Below are 18,014 nucleotides of genomic sequence, written 5' to 3'. Positions count from 1 at the left end.
ACCAGGACCCTGGGTTCTGGTTTTTGGACCTGGAACCCATCACCCCCCAGGTCAGCAGGCTTCCCCACAGTGAAGATCCCTCAGTGTCTTCATATCACCCCTGGCATGATGGGCTCTCCCAACAGGAGCAAGGACGACAAATACATCTATCAACTCCAGAAGAGGATGGAAAAGTATCAGTGCAATGACTACAATGACTACAATGACTACAATGACTACAAACCTGATCCTGAAAAGAAACACACCCTCAGTGAAACAAGACATGAGAAGATGTGGTAACACAGAAACGGGATGGGAGATGTTCCCAGACAACGATGGAGGATTGGCTGAAAGCGGAGAAGAAGAGGATTTATATTTCTCGGACAATGACTGATTGGAGGCAGAGTTTTTGCAGCTTATGATGAAAAATTGTGTAATTAAATCGTAAATTGAAATAAGTTTAAAATTAAGAAAAATCTGAATCTTTATTGTTGTCCGAAAAAGGGACAGTGATCCAAGGTTCAGAAAATGCAGTTGAAAATCTGTTCTGACTGCCATCATATTTAAGCATTCTTCTTCTTCTTGTTTTTTGTGTTTGTTTTGTTATTTTTTATGCGTAATAAACATCTGCTATTTGGCAAAAATAAATAAATAAAAATACATACAGGAAGTACCCACATCACACATGCTCCCATTTCCTCTGTTCCAGGCCGCTGCTCGGTGCGTTATAGTGCATCGATAATGTTGTAGTGCATCAATTTCAAACATTTATCTTCAAGATGAGTTTAAAAAAAAATCATAATTAAAGCTGGGAATAAGGTCCAGGTTGTAAAAAAAAAAAGCTGGATTCTCCTTTAAAGGGATAATTCAGATTTTTTTTCTGTGGGGTTGTATGAGGTACATAGAGTCAGTGTACTAACATGCAATAGAATGTAGGTGGCGCGGTCGCAGTTTGGTCAAATGGAGACCGGCTGCGTCAGGCAGGTAGAGCTGCCTGCTGAGTGTGGTGTGAACAGGGTGGTCATCAGCACACAAAAAAAACATCAAATGCTTCCATACCGCTCACCTGGTGTAATCCAAGTCTCCACAAGCCCTGATATGACAAGTTGACTTGAAAAGACATCATGTACACCCCGTTTCAGCTGAAATCTTCACAGGGGCCCTAACTGCTTCTGCTACTTCTTGGAGCAAAATGGCTACGGTGCAGATTTCCGCTAAAAACAGGGTGTAAATGACATCTTTTCAAGTCAACTTGGCGTTCTACTGTATGACTGTCAGCAAGTATCTCATACAACACATCACACAGTCCAAACTATCCCTCCCTACTACAATGTCATGATCATAATGCCTTTAGCCTACATGTCCTTACAAAATAAATATTCAATCATGATCTTACAAAATAAATATCTAAATTTCATTGTGCTCTTATATTTCAATATGATTTCCGCAGGATAGTGGATAAAAAACATTGCTAATAATTCTCAGAAGTCGACAGGTTTGAGCTTCCTCTCCTCCTCTTTGGTCAGAGGCTGCTGGGAGAGGATCTTGTGATGCAGGCGGTGATGCTTGCCGATGCCCAGCTTGGGCAGCCCGCGGTTCAGACCCTCCAGCAGCACGCACGACTTGCACAGTGTCTGGCTGGAGATGTAGCCGCAGCGGCTGCAGCTGCCCTGCACGGGCATCTTCACGCCCTCCCGCACCGACAGGTTCTCCCCCGAGTGGATGACGTCTATGATGGAGCTGGGCCGCACGCTCTCCAGGTCCTTCAGGAAGGTGCGCGCGTGGCCGCGGTAGGCGTTCGGCGAGTAGACGCACTCTGTGGAGAAGTAGTCCAGCTTTTTGAAGTAGGCGTAGAGCACGATCTCTTTCTCGTAGGCGTACTTGAGGGGCTTGCAGCGCGGCACCACCCCCTCGCCCTCGCTGGCCGTGGAGATGGCGGTGCAGCGGCGCAGGCGAGCGATGTCCCCTCGCAGGACGTTCATCAGAACGGTCTCCGCCACGTCGTCCGCGTTGTGACCTGTGTTTAAAAACACACACCACAGCCAGCTGTAGAGAATGATCACAACACTCCATCTTATACTTGATGCTATCTCACACGAGAGGGAGTTGCTGTATAGCGTCACTGCTGTGATTCAGTCGTAGATAATCACAGCGGTGACGATGTACAGCAACAACAGCACGACCTCGAGTGTGATATCGCTTTCATACAACCGCTGTACAGTATAAACAAAGCTATTCATCAAGTTATATATATTTTATAAGTAATTTGAGACAACAGATGATTTTCTGTCACCGGTCTCCACCAACAAAAAAAGTTCCCTCGGGATTGCACTACCAACTTCAAGTATATTATATATATATATATTTAGAACACGGCTCTCTTGAATACTCGATTCTGATTGGTCAATCAACAATATTCACCGGTCATTATTTCTCGACAACCAACCGCTGCTCTGCCACACCTGGATTAATCAGTTGGTAAGAGCATTTTGTCAGCAAGACACTACTAATTAGGCCAACCAGTTGCAGCTGTGGTGTCTTGTGTGCCAATTACGAATGAAACCGCTTTGTCGTTGAAAACGCTATTAAAAAATCTATTTGAATAATTATTTTTGTCAGATTATTGAATGATTTAGTTGTAGGCCGTGTTCTAAGCGGGATAATGTATATTGAGGCGGTGATTACTGGGAAATAATGACCTTCAGGTGAACGATTAAGCCCTCCGCTGCGCGTCGGGCTCAATCCACCTGTCGGTCATTATTTCCCCCGTAATCACCGCCTCAATATACATTATCCCTTACATATATATATATATATATATATATATATATATATTAAGCAATATCACATGAGAGGGAGTGCGGTTGTTGGCTAATATTGGCACTGCTGTGATTCGGTCGTAGGCCGAAGATAATCACAGCAGTGCCAATATTAGACAACAACAGCACGACCTCGAGTGTGATATTGCTTTTATACAACAGTTCTATTAAACAAAGCTGATTAAAAAAATGACAAAAAGCTGAGAAAATATATGATTTCTGTATTTATTCCTCCGCCAACAAAAATAGTCCCCTCAGCTTTCTGCTTTGCTGAAAATGTAGCCTAATCAGCCTAATTAACTGCAGTCTGTCTACTTTACTACTGTCTACTCTACAGCTGTGAAGTGTTTTGTTGATTAGAGCAGCTGTGAAGCGGAGTGATCTACACACAGTGAAGCACCAGTGCATTATCATGAAATAACGGCACTCGTAGGATCCCTCTTGTCCAATCAAATTGCTCGGCCGGAACTACCTGTTGTATAAAAATATATATATATATATATATATATATATATAGCATTATCACAGTAGTAAGTGCTGTTTTACCAAGAATTTTAAATGTTTTTTTGCTTTTCTCTTGTGTAATATATGTGGGAAGGGTGCTCCATTCCTGCATACCTCTAAACATGACAGTTCTTTTCATTGCATTTGTTCTAACTACTGGAAGTGTAAAACCTGCAGTAGCATGTCTAGTTGAGTATGTGTGCCTGTTATGACTTAGAGATACATTTTCAAACAGAGATAAGGGGTCTTTAGTGTCAAGAATATTCCACATAAACATAAGAAGTGAGTAGAGTAGTCTATTTTTTACAAATGACGAGTGGGTGGCATGGTAACTTGGTAGTGCAATCCCGAGGGAACTTTTATATATATATATATATATATATATATATATAATTATAATAAACCTGGTAGTGCAATCCCGAGGGAACTTTTTATATATATGTGTGTATATATATATATACCGTAAATTCCGGACTATAAGGCGCACCGGTCTATAAGCCGCACCTTCAAAGTTGACTATTTTTTTCTTCTATAAGCCGCACCGGTCTATAAGCCGCGGGTGTTTTAATGGTATTTTTTGTTTTTTTTACAGTGCACACAGTGTCCGCGGTGTGGTGAAAAGAGGGCAAGAGAGGAAATTAAAACAGAAGTGGATTTATAGTTAGAAAGAGTGCTAAAGAAGAGAGAATTCCGTTTTTTATTTTTTTATTTTAGTTACTCACAGTACTATTGACCAGTCCAACTCAAAAGATATTCGGCAGTTTCACTTTGAGCTCTTGTTCCGCCGCTGGGCACACAGTGTCCGCGGTGTGGTGAAAAGAGGGCAAGAGAGGAAATTAAAACAGAAGTGGATTTATAGTTAGAAAGAGTGCTAAAGATAGTCCGGTCTGGTTATGACGAGTCTCGCTGGGTACAGTACGCCAAAGCGATATCCATTGACTCGATGATGCTGTTGTATGTTGCGCGTTTCTGTTGCCCGGACGAAAAAGCGCGTACCCTCCCAGGTGAGGGGCTTCTTCCCCGCAGCCTGGAGGATGAGTTGACGGTCGGGCCAGCGGAGTAGGCAGATGAAGATGGCCCTCGGTGGCAGGCCGGGGTCTGGACGTGGCCGAGGCGCCCGGTGTGCCCTGTCCACCTCTGGTGGTTTCTCGCCTTCCTTCAGGTCCAGGATGTAACACAGGATTTTGCCACGAAAGCGTCCATGTCACCAATCTCAGCTCCTCTTTTACATTGATCAGGCGAATGTTATTTCTTTTACTCCTGCTGATTAAGTCATCAACCTGCGTGTGCAGGGTTTCGATTTTGCATTTTATCCATTTTCGGACTCACTGTGTTGTTTTTGTCCTCCAGTGCGCGGATGCGCTTTTCCGCATTATAAACTCTGTTCACGGTTGCCTTAGTTTCTTTAGTGAGTGAGTGGATGGACTTCTGCACGTTTTCAAACTTGTTTTCAAGCTGCTCAAAACCTCTGAGCGATGTCGGACTTAATCGATAGTGTTTCACGGAGTAAAAGTTTAGCCCAAGCGTGTATCTCCAGCCTCCAGCAGGTGAGTCATTTCCTCATTCATGGCGTGATTGCTTCGTCTTTTTCTTTCTGCTTACCTGTGTTGTGTTATGTTATGTTATGTTATGTTGTTAAAAGAGGGCAAGAGAGGAAATTAAAACAGAAGTGGATTTATAGTTAGAAAGAGTGCTAAAAAAGAGAGATTTTTTTTTTTTTTTTGGAAAAAATCCATAGATAAGACGCACCGTTATATAAGCCGCAGGGGCCAAAAAAGGCCAAAAAACGGGAAAAAAGCCGCGGCTTATAGTCCGGAATTTACGGTATATATATATATATGTGTATGTGTGTGTGTGTGTGTGTGTGTGTGTGTGTGTGTGTATACATACATACATGTATATATACAGTACATATACACACACACCCTTCATAATATTAAGGTCAAATGTATCCATATACCACTGTCCCTTACTAGGTTGAACGTGTTTGAATGCAACCTAATGAAGGTTACATTAAAACAGCTGTGAAGCAGAGTGTGATATTCATATAGTTAAGTATCCCTTTCCCTTGCTGTTATACTAAACTAGGGCGCCCTCGATTCCTCGGCTCGCCGGCTTCGCCCGCCCTGCAGCTCGCCCAGCTCGACCTGCAGCTCGCATACGCAGCTGGCTGCTCCTTGATGGCATACTTCAGGGATGCTGGATCACATGTCCTGGAGCTGGCAACATTCAGCTGTCCATGGCTGAAGACGGGGGTCTGAAGGCAGACTCGCACTTCTTTTTTCTGACATCGCTGATCACGGATGATGTCACAGTGGGATTTATGACATCACTGATGATGTCACACATCACAGGATTTATGACATCACTGATGATGTCACAGTGGGATTTAATAAATCTAAATCGATCTAATAAAACAAAAGCAAACGGGAGCTACAGTGTGCGGCCTTTCTTTGTTTATTTCACTGCAGTTTTTATTGGGTCCAGGCAGCACGTGCCTTTCAAACTGGTTGGGATCTGGGATGTGCGTATCTTTTTTCACTGTTAAGGTCCTTACACATCAAGAGCGATGCGAATATACAGCACGAAATTGCAATGCGAGTTTTGACCCACCTGTCAATCACAGCCACAGATGTGTACACGTCGGAAGCGAATTTCTGAAAAATCGACCGTGGTAAATAAATAAATAAATAAACACCGCAATAACACTCGGCGAAACTTCGCCGTTGGTATGCACGCCACGGTTGCATTGACTGATATAGGTTCGGAAAATATTATTGACGTGCGAATTAAACGTGCGAAAAAAACGCTCCCGATGTGTAAGGACCTTTACAGTGGAATTTATGACATCACAGGGATTTATGACATCACTGATGATGTCACAGTGGGATTTATGACATCACGGATGATGTCACAGTGGGATTTATGACATCACAGTGGGACAATCACAGTGGGACAGAGAAACAAAGAAACAGACAGACAGAGCCCCAGCTCCCATTTACTGTATATACTGATGATGATGATGATATCAGCATGCATGGAATGCTTCTTGTCCAATCAAATTGCGCGGCCGGATAACCGTTGTATAATTTAGCATTAAAGGATAAGTTCACCTAAAAATGAAAATTCAGTCGTTATCTACTCACATGCTGATGGAAGGGCGTTGGGGCAGGTGAAGTTTTTTAGCCCACAAAACAGTCCGTGAGTTTCACAGCAAAACACTGTTGTAGAATTCTCCTAAACAGTTGAAGTGGCTGTGACCAACTTTCAAAAGTAGAAAACCAGCCGAAAATAAAAACAAAAAACATAAAATGCTTCCATACTGCTCACCTGGCGTAATCCAAGTCTCCACAAGCCCTGGGATGCCAAGTTGACTTGGAAAGACGTCCTTTACATCCCGTTTTTATTTTTTTATTCTCTTTCTTTCTGGTCTGTGAGACGTAATGTTTCTTTCTACATATCATGGTGGATGTGGCCAGAAGATAGAAATGAGTTTGCAACACTTAGGATTTCCCTCAGTCGTCTTTTTTACTACACTAAAGAGGTGTGCATTGTAACCCGACGTGCAAATTAACCAATCCAGGCTCAGCGTGGCTCTTTTTAATGCATGCTGGAGAAAAAAAGCACGTTTTTAATGATCCTCTCCTTGCACTCCTGTCTTTATACTATAAGTGTGTGTGTGTGTGTGTGTGTAGAGTGAGAGAGCGAGCGAGTATACACACTATAGGTCTCTCTCTGTGTGTGTGTGTGTGTGTGTGTGTGTGTGTGTGTGTGTGTGTGCGTGGAGAGCGAGCGAGCAAGAGAGCTCTCTCTCTCGCTCGCTGTCTGTCTCACTCTCTCTCCCTCTCTTTCTCCCTGCCGAATCATACCACCAGTGGTTGGGAAACCGTAAAAAAAAAACGTAAAAACGTAAGCGTAAACGTAAAAACGTTGAAAATAAGTCATTTACACCAGTGGTTGGGAAACCACTGGTGTAAATGACTTATTTTCAAGTCAACCTGGCATCTCAGGGCTTGTGGAGACTTGGATTATGCCAGGTGTCAGGTGAGCAGTTTTTTTTTTTTTTTACGTTTGGGAGTTGGACCCCATCCACTTCAATATTTTAGGAGAATTCTGCAACAATGGTGTTTTGCTGGAAAACTGAATTGTCATTTTTGGGTGAACTTATCCTTTAAAAACCAAAAAGGGGAAAAAAACAAATTGATGTAATCATACTTTGATATTTCTTACCTGTACATATCTTATCCACTTTCAGCATGATGGCTCCTCTGTCTAGCGCCTGCCGTCTGAACACTCCGCAGAAAGTGCAGTTGTTTTTCAGTCCAATCTGCTTGACGATAGCGTCCATAGTCCAGCCGTACAGCTCCTGGTAAGACACGATCTTCAGCGGCAGCTCGTACTGCTGCTGGTTCCTCTTCACCGTCTCCAACGAGTCGTCCCGGTAGCCGGTGATGCCCTCGTCCACGGACAGCAGCGTCAGCTCCAGGCCATAGTTGTATCGCTCGTTCAGGACCTTCATGACGTGGGCGAGCACTGTGGAGTCCTTGCCCCCAGAGGCACCGATCCCTACGCTCTCTCCAGGTCTGAAGAGCCGCGCTGCGACGATGGTCTGGTGCACCTCCTCCTCGAAGGCCCAGAAGAAGCACTCCTTACACAGCGAGTGGCCGGTCTTTGGGCGTTTCAGCACGGCACGCTTCACAGCACAGCTGCTGCACAGGACAGGCATCCTGACTGTTGGACAAACAATTTGTTGAATAGACAAAAGAAAATTAAAAAAAAAGTAGGAGTCCCTCATAGATCAGAATAGGGGTTACCAAAGTTGTCCATGTCTAAACAGATGCACATTGAGCCACAAAAACCCTCATGTGAGAAGGTTTTTGTAAGATGATGCCTTGCTCATGGACAAGCATACACATCTCGTAAAACATCACTTCAGATCTCCTCTGAATCTCTACTATAACTCGAGGGCCGGAGGCGGCATGGCGCACAATTGCTCTTGTTCCTGATGATGTCATTTATGATGTCACAATTTCAATTGTGATGTCATCAGTGATGTCACGATTTCAACTGTGATGTCATCAGTGATGTCACTTGAGTGAGTGACATCACTCACCGATTAGATCACCGGCCCTCTCCAACCCCGGTCCGCCCTCTGCCGATCTGGGGGAGAGCCGTAGACTAGCACCATGCTTCCTCCGGCACGGTTGCCAGCCGCTTCTTTTCACCCGACAGCGGGGAGCTTCACCGGCAGGACGTAGCACGTGGGAGGATCACGCTATTCCCACCAGTTGCCTTCCGCCCTGAACAGGCAGCCCGACTGACCAGAGGAGGCGCTAGTGCAGCAACCAGGACACATACCCTCAATCCGACTTCCCACCCGCAGACACAGCCAATCGTGCCTGTATGGACGCCCGGCCAAGCCAGGGGTAACAACACGGGGCGCGAACCTGCGACCCTCGAATTGGTAGGCAGGGAATCTACCGCTACACTACCCGTAAGCCCCCACTCGGCACTTCTCAAACCTCTCTAGCAAAAATGGTCTCTATCGCGAGTCTCAACCCCTACCAATGCAAGATCAGAGCCAGAGTCACCAACAAGTCCAGCATCTGCACCTGGAGTAACTCTAGAGGAGAGGACAAGCTCTTCTCCTTTGAGAGTGTGGATGACAGTGGAGAGATCAGGATCACAACCTTCAACAAGGAGGTCGACAAGCTTTTCCCTTTAGTGGAGCAAGGCAAGGTGGACTAACATCAGTAAGGCCACGCTGAACCTGAAGCTGGCCAACAAGGTGTACTACATCAGTAAGGCCACGCTGAACCTGAAGCTGGCCAACAAGGTGTACTAACATCAGTAAGGCCACGCTGAACCTGAAGCTGGCCAACAAGGTGTACTACATCAGTAAGGCCACGCTGAACCTGAAGCTGGCCAACAAGGTGTACTAACATCAGTAAGGCCACGCTGAACCTGAAGCTGGCCAACAAGGTGTACTACATCAGTAAGGCCACGCTGAACCTGAAGCTGGCCAACAAGGTGTACTACATCAGTAAGGCCACGCTGAACCTGAAGCTGGCCAACAAGGTGTACTACATCAGTAAGGCAACGCTGAACCTGAAGCTGGCCAACAAGGTGTACTAACATCAGTAAGGCCACGCTGAACCTGAAGCTGGCCAACAAGGTGTACTACATCAGTAAGGCCACGCTGAACCTGAAGCTGGCCAACAAGGTGTACTACATCAGTAAGGCCACGCTGAACCTGAAGCTGGCCAACAAGGTGTACTACATCAGTAAGGCCATGCTGAACCTGAAGCTGGCCAACAAGGAGTACACAACGCTGAAGAATGATTACGAGATGACGCTCCGTGCTAAGAGCTCCTTGGCGCTCCCTGCGTTGACAGCCAGGGCATCATTCCCCAGTGCCCATCGCCGAGCTGGAGAACAGAGACAAGGATGTCATCATCGATGTGATTGGAGTGTGTAAGAGTGCAGAGATTTCCTGTATCACCATTAAGACTAGGGGTGGGGCGGGGGGGGGGGGGGTCGATACAGCATAGTATTGCGATATTTTGTGTGGCAATATATCGTATCGCACGAATGCAAAGTATCGTGATATTTTATGAAATCGTCAAGTGCATGCAACATTTTTATGACAGCGTTGGTCAGTCAGTCTGCTTGACAATCCCATTTTGCTGCAATAAATGAGATGAACAGACTGGAAACTGTATTTGATTAGATGTTGTTGTCTTTTTCCTTTGGGGACATCATTTGCAGTTGAACAAAGGTAATAAATCACAATACAGTACATCGCAATACTAGTACATCACAATACTATTGTATCAATACTATTATATCACAATACTAGTACATCGCAATACTATTGTATCGTGATTAAAGCATCATGATAATATCGTATTGCGGGACATCCCACCCCTAACTAAGACCAGCAGAGAAGAGAGGTCTCTACAAGAGAGCCTGCAGTTAATGGGCCTGACAGAGACGAGGTCAACAAGCAACGGGGCAAAGGGCGACGTTAAGGTTGCTGATGTCATTACCACTGATGATGTCATGTCAAGTGATGCCATACCCACTGATGATGTGGATGTCGTGGCATGAGTTGACATGAGTTGAGTCACAACCCCAAAAAAGTGTGCCCATGGCGCATCGTCCCCAGGGTCTCCACCCTGACCCTAGACATCTTAAATCCAATGCCAACACGTCCACTATGGTGTATTTGGAGGAAGGCACAGGCCCGCCGCACCCCATTACGCAGAGTACGCAGACTGCGTAGGGCATCATGTGACTGAGGGCACCAAAAAAAAAAAAAAAATTTTTTTTGGTGCCCTCAGTCAGGCCACTCACTGAACAGCAGGCCAGGCGCCGCCTATTGGTTTACTAGTGGTTTTATTACTTTATTCAGGGTTAAAGTGGGTGAATCTCATTGTAAAATTGGACTCGGCCCAAATTGGGTTTCAAACGGCCCAAATCTGGCTTCAACCGGCCCAAATCTGGCTTCAACTGGCCCAAATCTGGCTTCAAACGACCCAAATCGGGCTTCAAACGACCCAAATCTGGCTTCAAACGGCCCAAATTGGGCTTCAAACAGCCCAAATTTTTTGCCGCCGCCCTTCGGACGCCGGCACGCACGTCGGCCCGTATCGGCCTGGCCTGCTTGGTATCTAATAGGGCTGTGCCGATTCACTTATCTCCCGATTCGATACTATCACGATACTTTGGTGCCGATTCGATATATATTGCGATTCACGATTATTGCGATTCTACGATTATTGCGATTCGATATTACGATTTATTGCGATTTTTGTTTATTTTTTTCTTTTATTTTTTCAGTTTGTTTGCTTTTTTACACTAGATTAGAACATGGGAAAAGTTGAATCATACACTAGAGACTGTATATTATATATCATGAGTAGGGCTGGGCGATATAGTTAAAAACAGGGGCGGACTGGGATCATAATTCAGGCCGGGCATTAGATACCAAGCAGGCCAGGCCGATATGGGCCAACGCGCGTGAAATTTGGGCCGTTTGAAGCCAGATTTGGGCCGTTTGAAGTCCAATTTTACAATGAGATGCACCCACTTTAACCCTGAAGTGTAATTATTACTTCAGACTAACTAATAAAGTAATAAAACCACTAGTAAACCAGTAGGCGGCGCCTAGCCTGCTGTTCAGTGAGTGGCCTGACTGCAAGCACCAAAAAAAAAAAAAAAAAAAAAAAAAAATTTTTTTTTTAATTTGCGATTATCGATTCTGGAATAAAAGATCGATCCAAAAAATCGTGACATTAAAAATCGCGATACTTAGGTGAATCGATTTTTTCTCCCACCCCTAGTATCTAATGCCCGGCCTGAATTATGATCCCAGTCCGTCCCTGCTTGCATGTACAGTTTAACAATCGCTTGTTTGCTGACATGTACAGTAATTCTAACAGTTGTTTGTTTGCCACATGTAATGTAATGTGAGATACACTAGTATCGTTCATAATGAATGATTATGCAGTATTTCGTTTGACAGTTATTGAAAGTTTTGCGGGGGGGGGGGGGGGCACCACAAAACAATTACGCTTAGGGCACCCAAATGGCTTGCCCCTTTCGGAACTGCTAACATAGCTCACGCTACTACGCAGTCCCTTATTAGTACACCGCCGATGTAGCCTAAACAGGTCGCTCCGTCTGCAAAATTGTTCTAACTACTCGATAAAGTTTCGCAAATGAAATTTCAAATGTACTTACGGACAGAAAAGGGTTGTGTGAACCTCCGCGGATGATGTAGAAACACTAGCGACACTAATAAACATGTTTAATCCCTCACTGAACCCCAGGTCTAATTTCTTCAAAATGAATCAGCTAGAAACACTCGTCTTCTTCTGCGCTGCTGTCATGGGTGGTGCGCAAAGCAACCATAGCGCTCGCTATCACTTCCGGCCCCTGGCGGCCGGAAGTGGCACTTTTGTAGTCTTTTGTAGTTTTTTGTAAGATGCGCGCAGAAGAGTTTTGGAAGCGCAGGCAGGCTTCGTGTTCGCGATGTCGGAGCATACATGCAGCAATTGCAAAGAACAAATTAAAATAAAAACGAAAGGATTCAACAGAACATCGCTTAAATCATTATCCAGTCCGGCCACAGCTAGATTCTGTTGTGTTCTCATCTCAGCACTCTTTTTATCAATGGAATACATTTTCTTGATAAAAGGTGCTCAAACCAATTCACAAGGTCTATTCTAACAAATGATTTATACACTGCCTGTTCTTGTAGAAATAATATTTTGAATATTTTTGACAAACCAGCAGTATGTAGATTGAGAACAAAATTCTTCAAATATCCAGTTCCACCCAAAACAAAAGAAATTCACTACAAAATAATGAATGACTTCTACCCTTCCAGTGAATTTTGAAGATTAAGATTTGGATTTGAGAGCAATGAGTGTATATTCTGTAAAGGTGATATTGAAACAACTGAGCATCTTTTTGTTTCATGTTCTCACACCCAACTGTTCTGGAAATAATTCATCGATTGGTTACATGGAAAAAACACAGTAATGCCTGTTCTTGATTATAATAGTATTGTTTGTGGTGTAATATTAGAAGACAAAAAATTGGACCTAATGATCAATGTGTTACTAATCTTAGCTAAATTCTTTATTCATAAGGGCAAATATATCAAAACTCCACCCATCTTTACCTGCTACTTTAATGAAACCCAACTCTACATGAAGTCCCTGAAATTTATTAAATCGAATTTTACCAAAGACCTCTATTTATCTTTAACAAGTCTCTAGCCATCTTATGTTTTATTTATTTTAAATTGTTTTTATTTTTTTTCGTGATTTCCCCCTGTCTGTCCTGTATTATGTGTGAATGTGCTGCCTTGTGTCTGTTCATGCTTGTCGAAGTTGTATACACTTGTGATGATTGCCTTACAGTTGTAAATTAAAAGTCAATGGTTAAAAAAAACAAAACAAAAAAAACAAAAAAGAAACATAGCGCTCGCTATCACTTCCGGCCCCTGGCGGTCGGAACCGCTATATCAATCACATTACACATGAAGTCAGAAGCCCTCACCACGTGAGAATGGATGTCGACAGGTTAATTGAAGAGGTGTCACCTTTTCCATTAAAAGTGGAACAAAAGGCAATTTTAAAAGCATTGGTATACCGCAAAAATGTATTTGCTGTCCTGCCAACTGGATATGGGAAAAGTGCCTGCTTTGGTCTTTTTGGAAATTTAATGGACAAGGTAATAAGCCTGATTTTTACTACTATTTCCCTACTGATGATTACTTTGAAGTACTACTTGAATAATATTGTTGTAAAGTAACTAAACTCTACAATCTGTCATGACTTTGCCAATGTTTTTAATGTCATGTGTTTCTATTAATGTTTTTTAAAAATATTGTGGGGCCGGTAGTACATGTCTCCAATTCAGCTATTAAAAAAAAGTAACATACAGCCAGCCATGTGATTATTACAGTAATTTTGTTAATAGCTTCCCCTATTTTCCATTGTTTATCTTCCAGCGATAATTACAAAAAACTACAAAAGACTACAAAAGTGCCACTTCCGGCCGCCAGGGGCCGGAAGTGATAGCGAGCGCTATGGTTGCTTTGCGCACCACCCATGACAGCAGCGCAGAAGAAGACGAGTGTTTCTAGCTGATTCATTTTGAAGAAATTAGACCTGGGGTTCAGTGAGGGATTAAACATGTTTATTAGTGTCGCTAGTGTTTCTACATCATCCGCGGAGGTTCACACAACCCTTTTCTGTCCGTAAGTACATTTGAAATTTCATTTGCGAAACTTTATCGAGTAGTTAGAACAATTTTGCAGACGGAGCGACCTGTTTAGGCTACATCGGCGGTGTACTAATAAGGGACTGCGTAGTAGCGTGAGCTATGTTAGCAGTTCCGAAAGGGGCAACCAAATGGCCAGCAGCGGCCCTGGGAAGGCAGTTAACGGCTGTATTATGTACTGCCCTGCGAGGTGAACTAACTGCTGTATTATGTACTGCCCTGCGAGGTGAACTAACTGCTGTATTATGTACTGCCCTGCGAGGTGAACTAACTGCTGTATTATGTACTGCCCTGCGAGGTGAACTAACTGCTGTATTATGTACTGCCCTGCGAGGTTTTGTACCATCGTTAGTCTCTTGCACACCTGCTCACATATTGCATGCATGGGTTGCAATTTAATTCATAAACATTGTACATTATTATTCTCTAACGCTAACTGGAATGTGCGTTTGTCAACGAGCAAGGGATGTTAAATTACCACAGTTTTAGTGGAGTTGGAGTCATCTTCTCCATTATATTCTAACGTTATATCACTCATTCAATCTTTTCCCTGAGGCAAGGCAGCTTTACAGCCACAAGTAGAAGCTGCAGTTAGCGTAATTATCACCGCGTTAAAGTTAAAGTCACAACGTTATATAACTCAGCATGACAGACGGCCAACATTATAAAACGTAGCGTTAGCTAATAGCTACTGTACTAAGCTAGGTAATGTTAGCCAAATCCACATTCCACACACCCACAATGTATTGTCATTTTCATACCAAAATGTCCAAGTACACGATGCCTGGATTCGGAATGTCAAGGAGTTACAGTCAAGTCGATCCGCAGAAACGCACTTTAAATCATAACTTCACTTGTTTAACAATAATAATGTAGCATAAAGTAGCATATTGGGCTCTCTCATGTGTAGTTGGCTCTTCTTCACCAGCAGCGAGCGACTGCAAATCCGGAAATGGCGTCAACTAGTAGAAGCCTGTGCGGCGCCCCCTGTCGGCCGGAGTTTACCTACTTTACATTACATTACATTACATTAGTCATTTAACAGATGCTTTTGTCCAAAGTGACTTACAATATCACAATTTGTCAAGAGTACAGAAAACAACTATGCAACACAATCAATGACAGCTAAGATATTTTGGTAACACTTTACAATAACGTACACAAATAATGCAGTAGTTACTAGTAAACTAATCAGTAACTAATAGTTAGTTAATGAGTAGTTAATGTATAATTCCTCATTAGTCAATCACTAGTTAATCATAGTTAATGAGTAGGTAGTCATTAGTTAATGATTAGTATCTAAGTTCCTGAGTAGAGTAGTTAATCATTACTTAATGATTACTAAATCTCAGCTCGTGAATACAGTAGTTAATCATTAGTTACTGATTAGTCGGTCAGTTCCATGAGTAGAGTAGTTAATCGTTCGTTAATGATTACTAAATGTCAGTTTGTGAATATATTAGTTAAGGTCACCCTTTAAAAGGGTAAATGCTCGTAAAGCTCCGGGGCCAGACAACATCCCGAGTCGTGCGCTCAAAGTCTGTGCCCACGAGCTGGCAGATGTCTTCACAGACATTTTTAACCTTTCTCTGCTCCAGTCTGTCGTCCCTACATGTTTTTAAAAAACAAGGCCAGGTCGAAACCTGGCATAGCCCCGGTGCATGGTATCGTCACGCATTTTTTCCAAAGGTGGGTTGTATCATTTTAGATAGTTATTGTCATGCTAATGCTTGTGCAAGTGGTCATTTTTCTGATCAGTTTGTTTTGAAGTACTTATTTGACATATAAAAAGGGATGATTGACAGCTGTGGCAGCCAGTCTCAAGCCGTCATCTACATGCTACAGGCTCTTCACCTTATAGATCTGTTTTAGATAGAGAAGACACTGCTTGGTAAAACAAAAGGAAGACACTGCTTGATCTGTCTACCAGACTGTATATCGATGGACCGCAATAAAAAGGACATTGTTTTGAGAAAGCTGCGGGAAGTTGGTTGGGGACTTAAGTAAGTTCAGAAAATAATGTGTTTTATTAGTTACTCCAGCTACGTTATCGTTTATTTTAATACACAATGGTTTTAATGGAAGCAGACTAGCATTAACCGCTTGTCTGTTTTGCCGGTTTTTGTCGGCTTCATATTACTCTAACCTAACAACCGATAACGATAGCTGGAATAACACAATAATAGACACATATTTTCAGAACTTACCAGGTTTTCCAACTACCTGCATATGCCAGGAAATGTGTTTTATAATGTTAACTCCCGGGTCTAACCATAACATGGGGCCTACACAAGTGTACACAACAACCAGCCAATAGCTAATCGCTAACGCGTTAGCGTTAGCTTACAGACACTGGAGGTTTTATTTTTGGTATTAAAGCAATAAACGTTTTTATATGGATATCTCAGGGAGGTGCTTTGACTGTGGGGATGTTCGTTCAATCTTCACAAGCTCCTCTCTTAGCTGTTGTAAGGATATACAGAGAAGAGACCAGGCAGGCTGGCGAACATTGTGTAAAACAGAAGGAACACACTGCTTTATGTGTCTACCAGACTGTATATCGATGGACCGCGTTAGCTAGCTAATTAGCCATGTTAGCTGCCTCAGTAGGTAACGTTAGCCTATAGAGAGTATTTATCTGATGTTTATGTTAGCTACTCCTCAAACCTGCGGGTGGAAATGGTTTATGCGATGCGATGTATGTTGAAGCAAGACAACGTTTTAATGTACCTTGAATTTGAAAAATTACGACGGGTCGTGCTCACGCAGATCTAAGCCCTGGCCATCCTAGGCTCAACGCGAGACTCATCCGTCATTCGGATGAGTCTTGCGTTGAGGCTATGGCCATCTGTATTTTTACAAACGCCGAAATATTCCCATACAGCCGACGTTTTTAGATGGGGGAAAGTTCAGGGGGGTCCTTGCGTTCTCCTGCTTTATCACACACGATTGTAAACACACAGGGACAGCTCCTCACAGCTCCTCTCTACTGTGCGTCTGGCATGCAGCAAGGGGGAGGGGCCGCGTAAGCTGCATTCTGCAAAGCGACCTGGGCACGTTGTTTTGGGGAAACAGCTGATACCGTGAGGAAGGTATGACGGCAAATCTTAGTGGGGCAGCGGCGCCCTCTAGTGGCCGGCCGCCATTTAGTCGCCTAAAAAGGTGCATAATGTCTTGGCGACATGCGGGAATGTAAGGCCCCTGGTGCATTACCAGCACCGGGGCCAAAAACACCATCATACCAGTCCCTAAACAACCTGCTGTAACCTGCTTAAACGACTACGGCCCAGTAGCACTTACTTCCACCATCATGAAGTGTTTTGAGCGGCTAGTCAAAGTTCACATCACATCTTCCCTGCCCTCCTCACTTGACCCTGACCAGTTTGCTTACAGACCAAACAGGTCCATGCACGGGTGATGCCGTAGCATTAGCACTGCACTCTGCTTTCTCCCATCTGGAGCAGAAGAACAGCTACGTATGTGCGGATGCTCCAGCTGGACCCTGGACTTTTTGTCTAACAGACCACAGGCAGTGCGGATTGGCGATGTCACCTCCTCCACACTGTCACTCAGCACTGGCGCCCCCCAGGGGTGTGTGCTCAGCCCTTTGCTGTACTCCCTGTTCACCTGTGACTGTACGGCCACTCACAGCTCCAATACGGTCATAAGGTTTGCTGACGACACCACCATCATTGGCCGTATCACTAACGGAGATGAGTCGGCCTGCAGAGCAGAGAGGTGAGAGCCATGACATCGTGGGGTCAAGACAACAACCTCCTGCTCAATGTGAGCAAAACTAAGGAGTTGATCATAGACTTCAGGAGACACCAGGGGGAGGGGCACGCCCCCATTTACATTGAGGGAGCAGCGGTGGACTATTGCACTATAGCACTATAGCTCACTTAATTTTTTGTG

The 18,014-nt window shown here is 43.8% G+C and overlaps 1 protein-coding gene across 1 annotated transcript; it reads right to left on the bottom strand.

The window, feature by feature from the left end:
- Positions 1-1,460: 1,460 nt before the first annotated feature.
- On the bottom strand, positions 1,461-14,958 carry ctu1 (cytosolic thiouridylase subunit 1 homolog (S. pombe); the record flags this gene model as incomplete). Its single annotated transcript, XM_083644832.1, has 3 exons — positions 14,861-14,958; positions 7,533-8,033; positions 1,461-1,996 (listed from the first exon to the last, which is right to left on the bottom strand). The coding sequence occupies exons 2-3, from the start codon at positions 8,026-8,028 to the stop codon at positions 1,461-1,463; spliced, it is 1,032 nt and encodes a 343-aa protein (XP_083500958.1). The 5' UTR covers positions 8,029-8,033; positions 14,861-14,958.
- Positions 14,959-18,014: the final 3,056 nt, after the last annotated feature.

Source organism: Poromitra crassiceps (assembly GCF_964638095.1).
Source record: "Poromitra crassiceps genome assembly, chromosome: 10".
Lineage (NCBI taxonomy): Eukaryota > Metazoa > Chordata > Actinopteri > Beryciformes > Melamphaidae > Poromitra > Poromitra crassiceps.
This window is presented reverse-complemented; position numbering and strand designations above follow the sequence as displayed.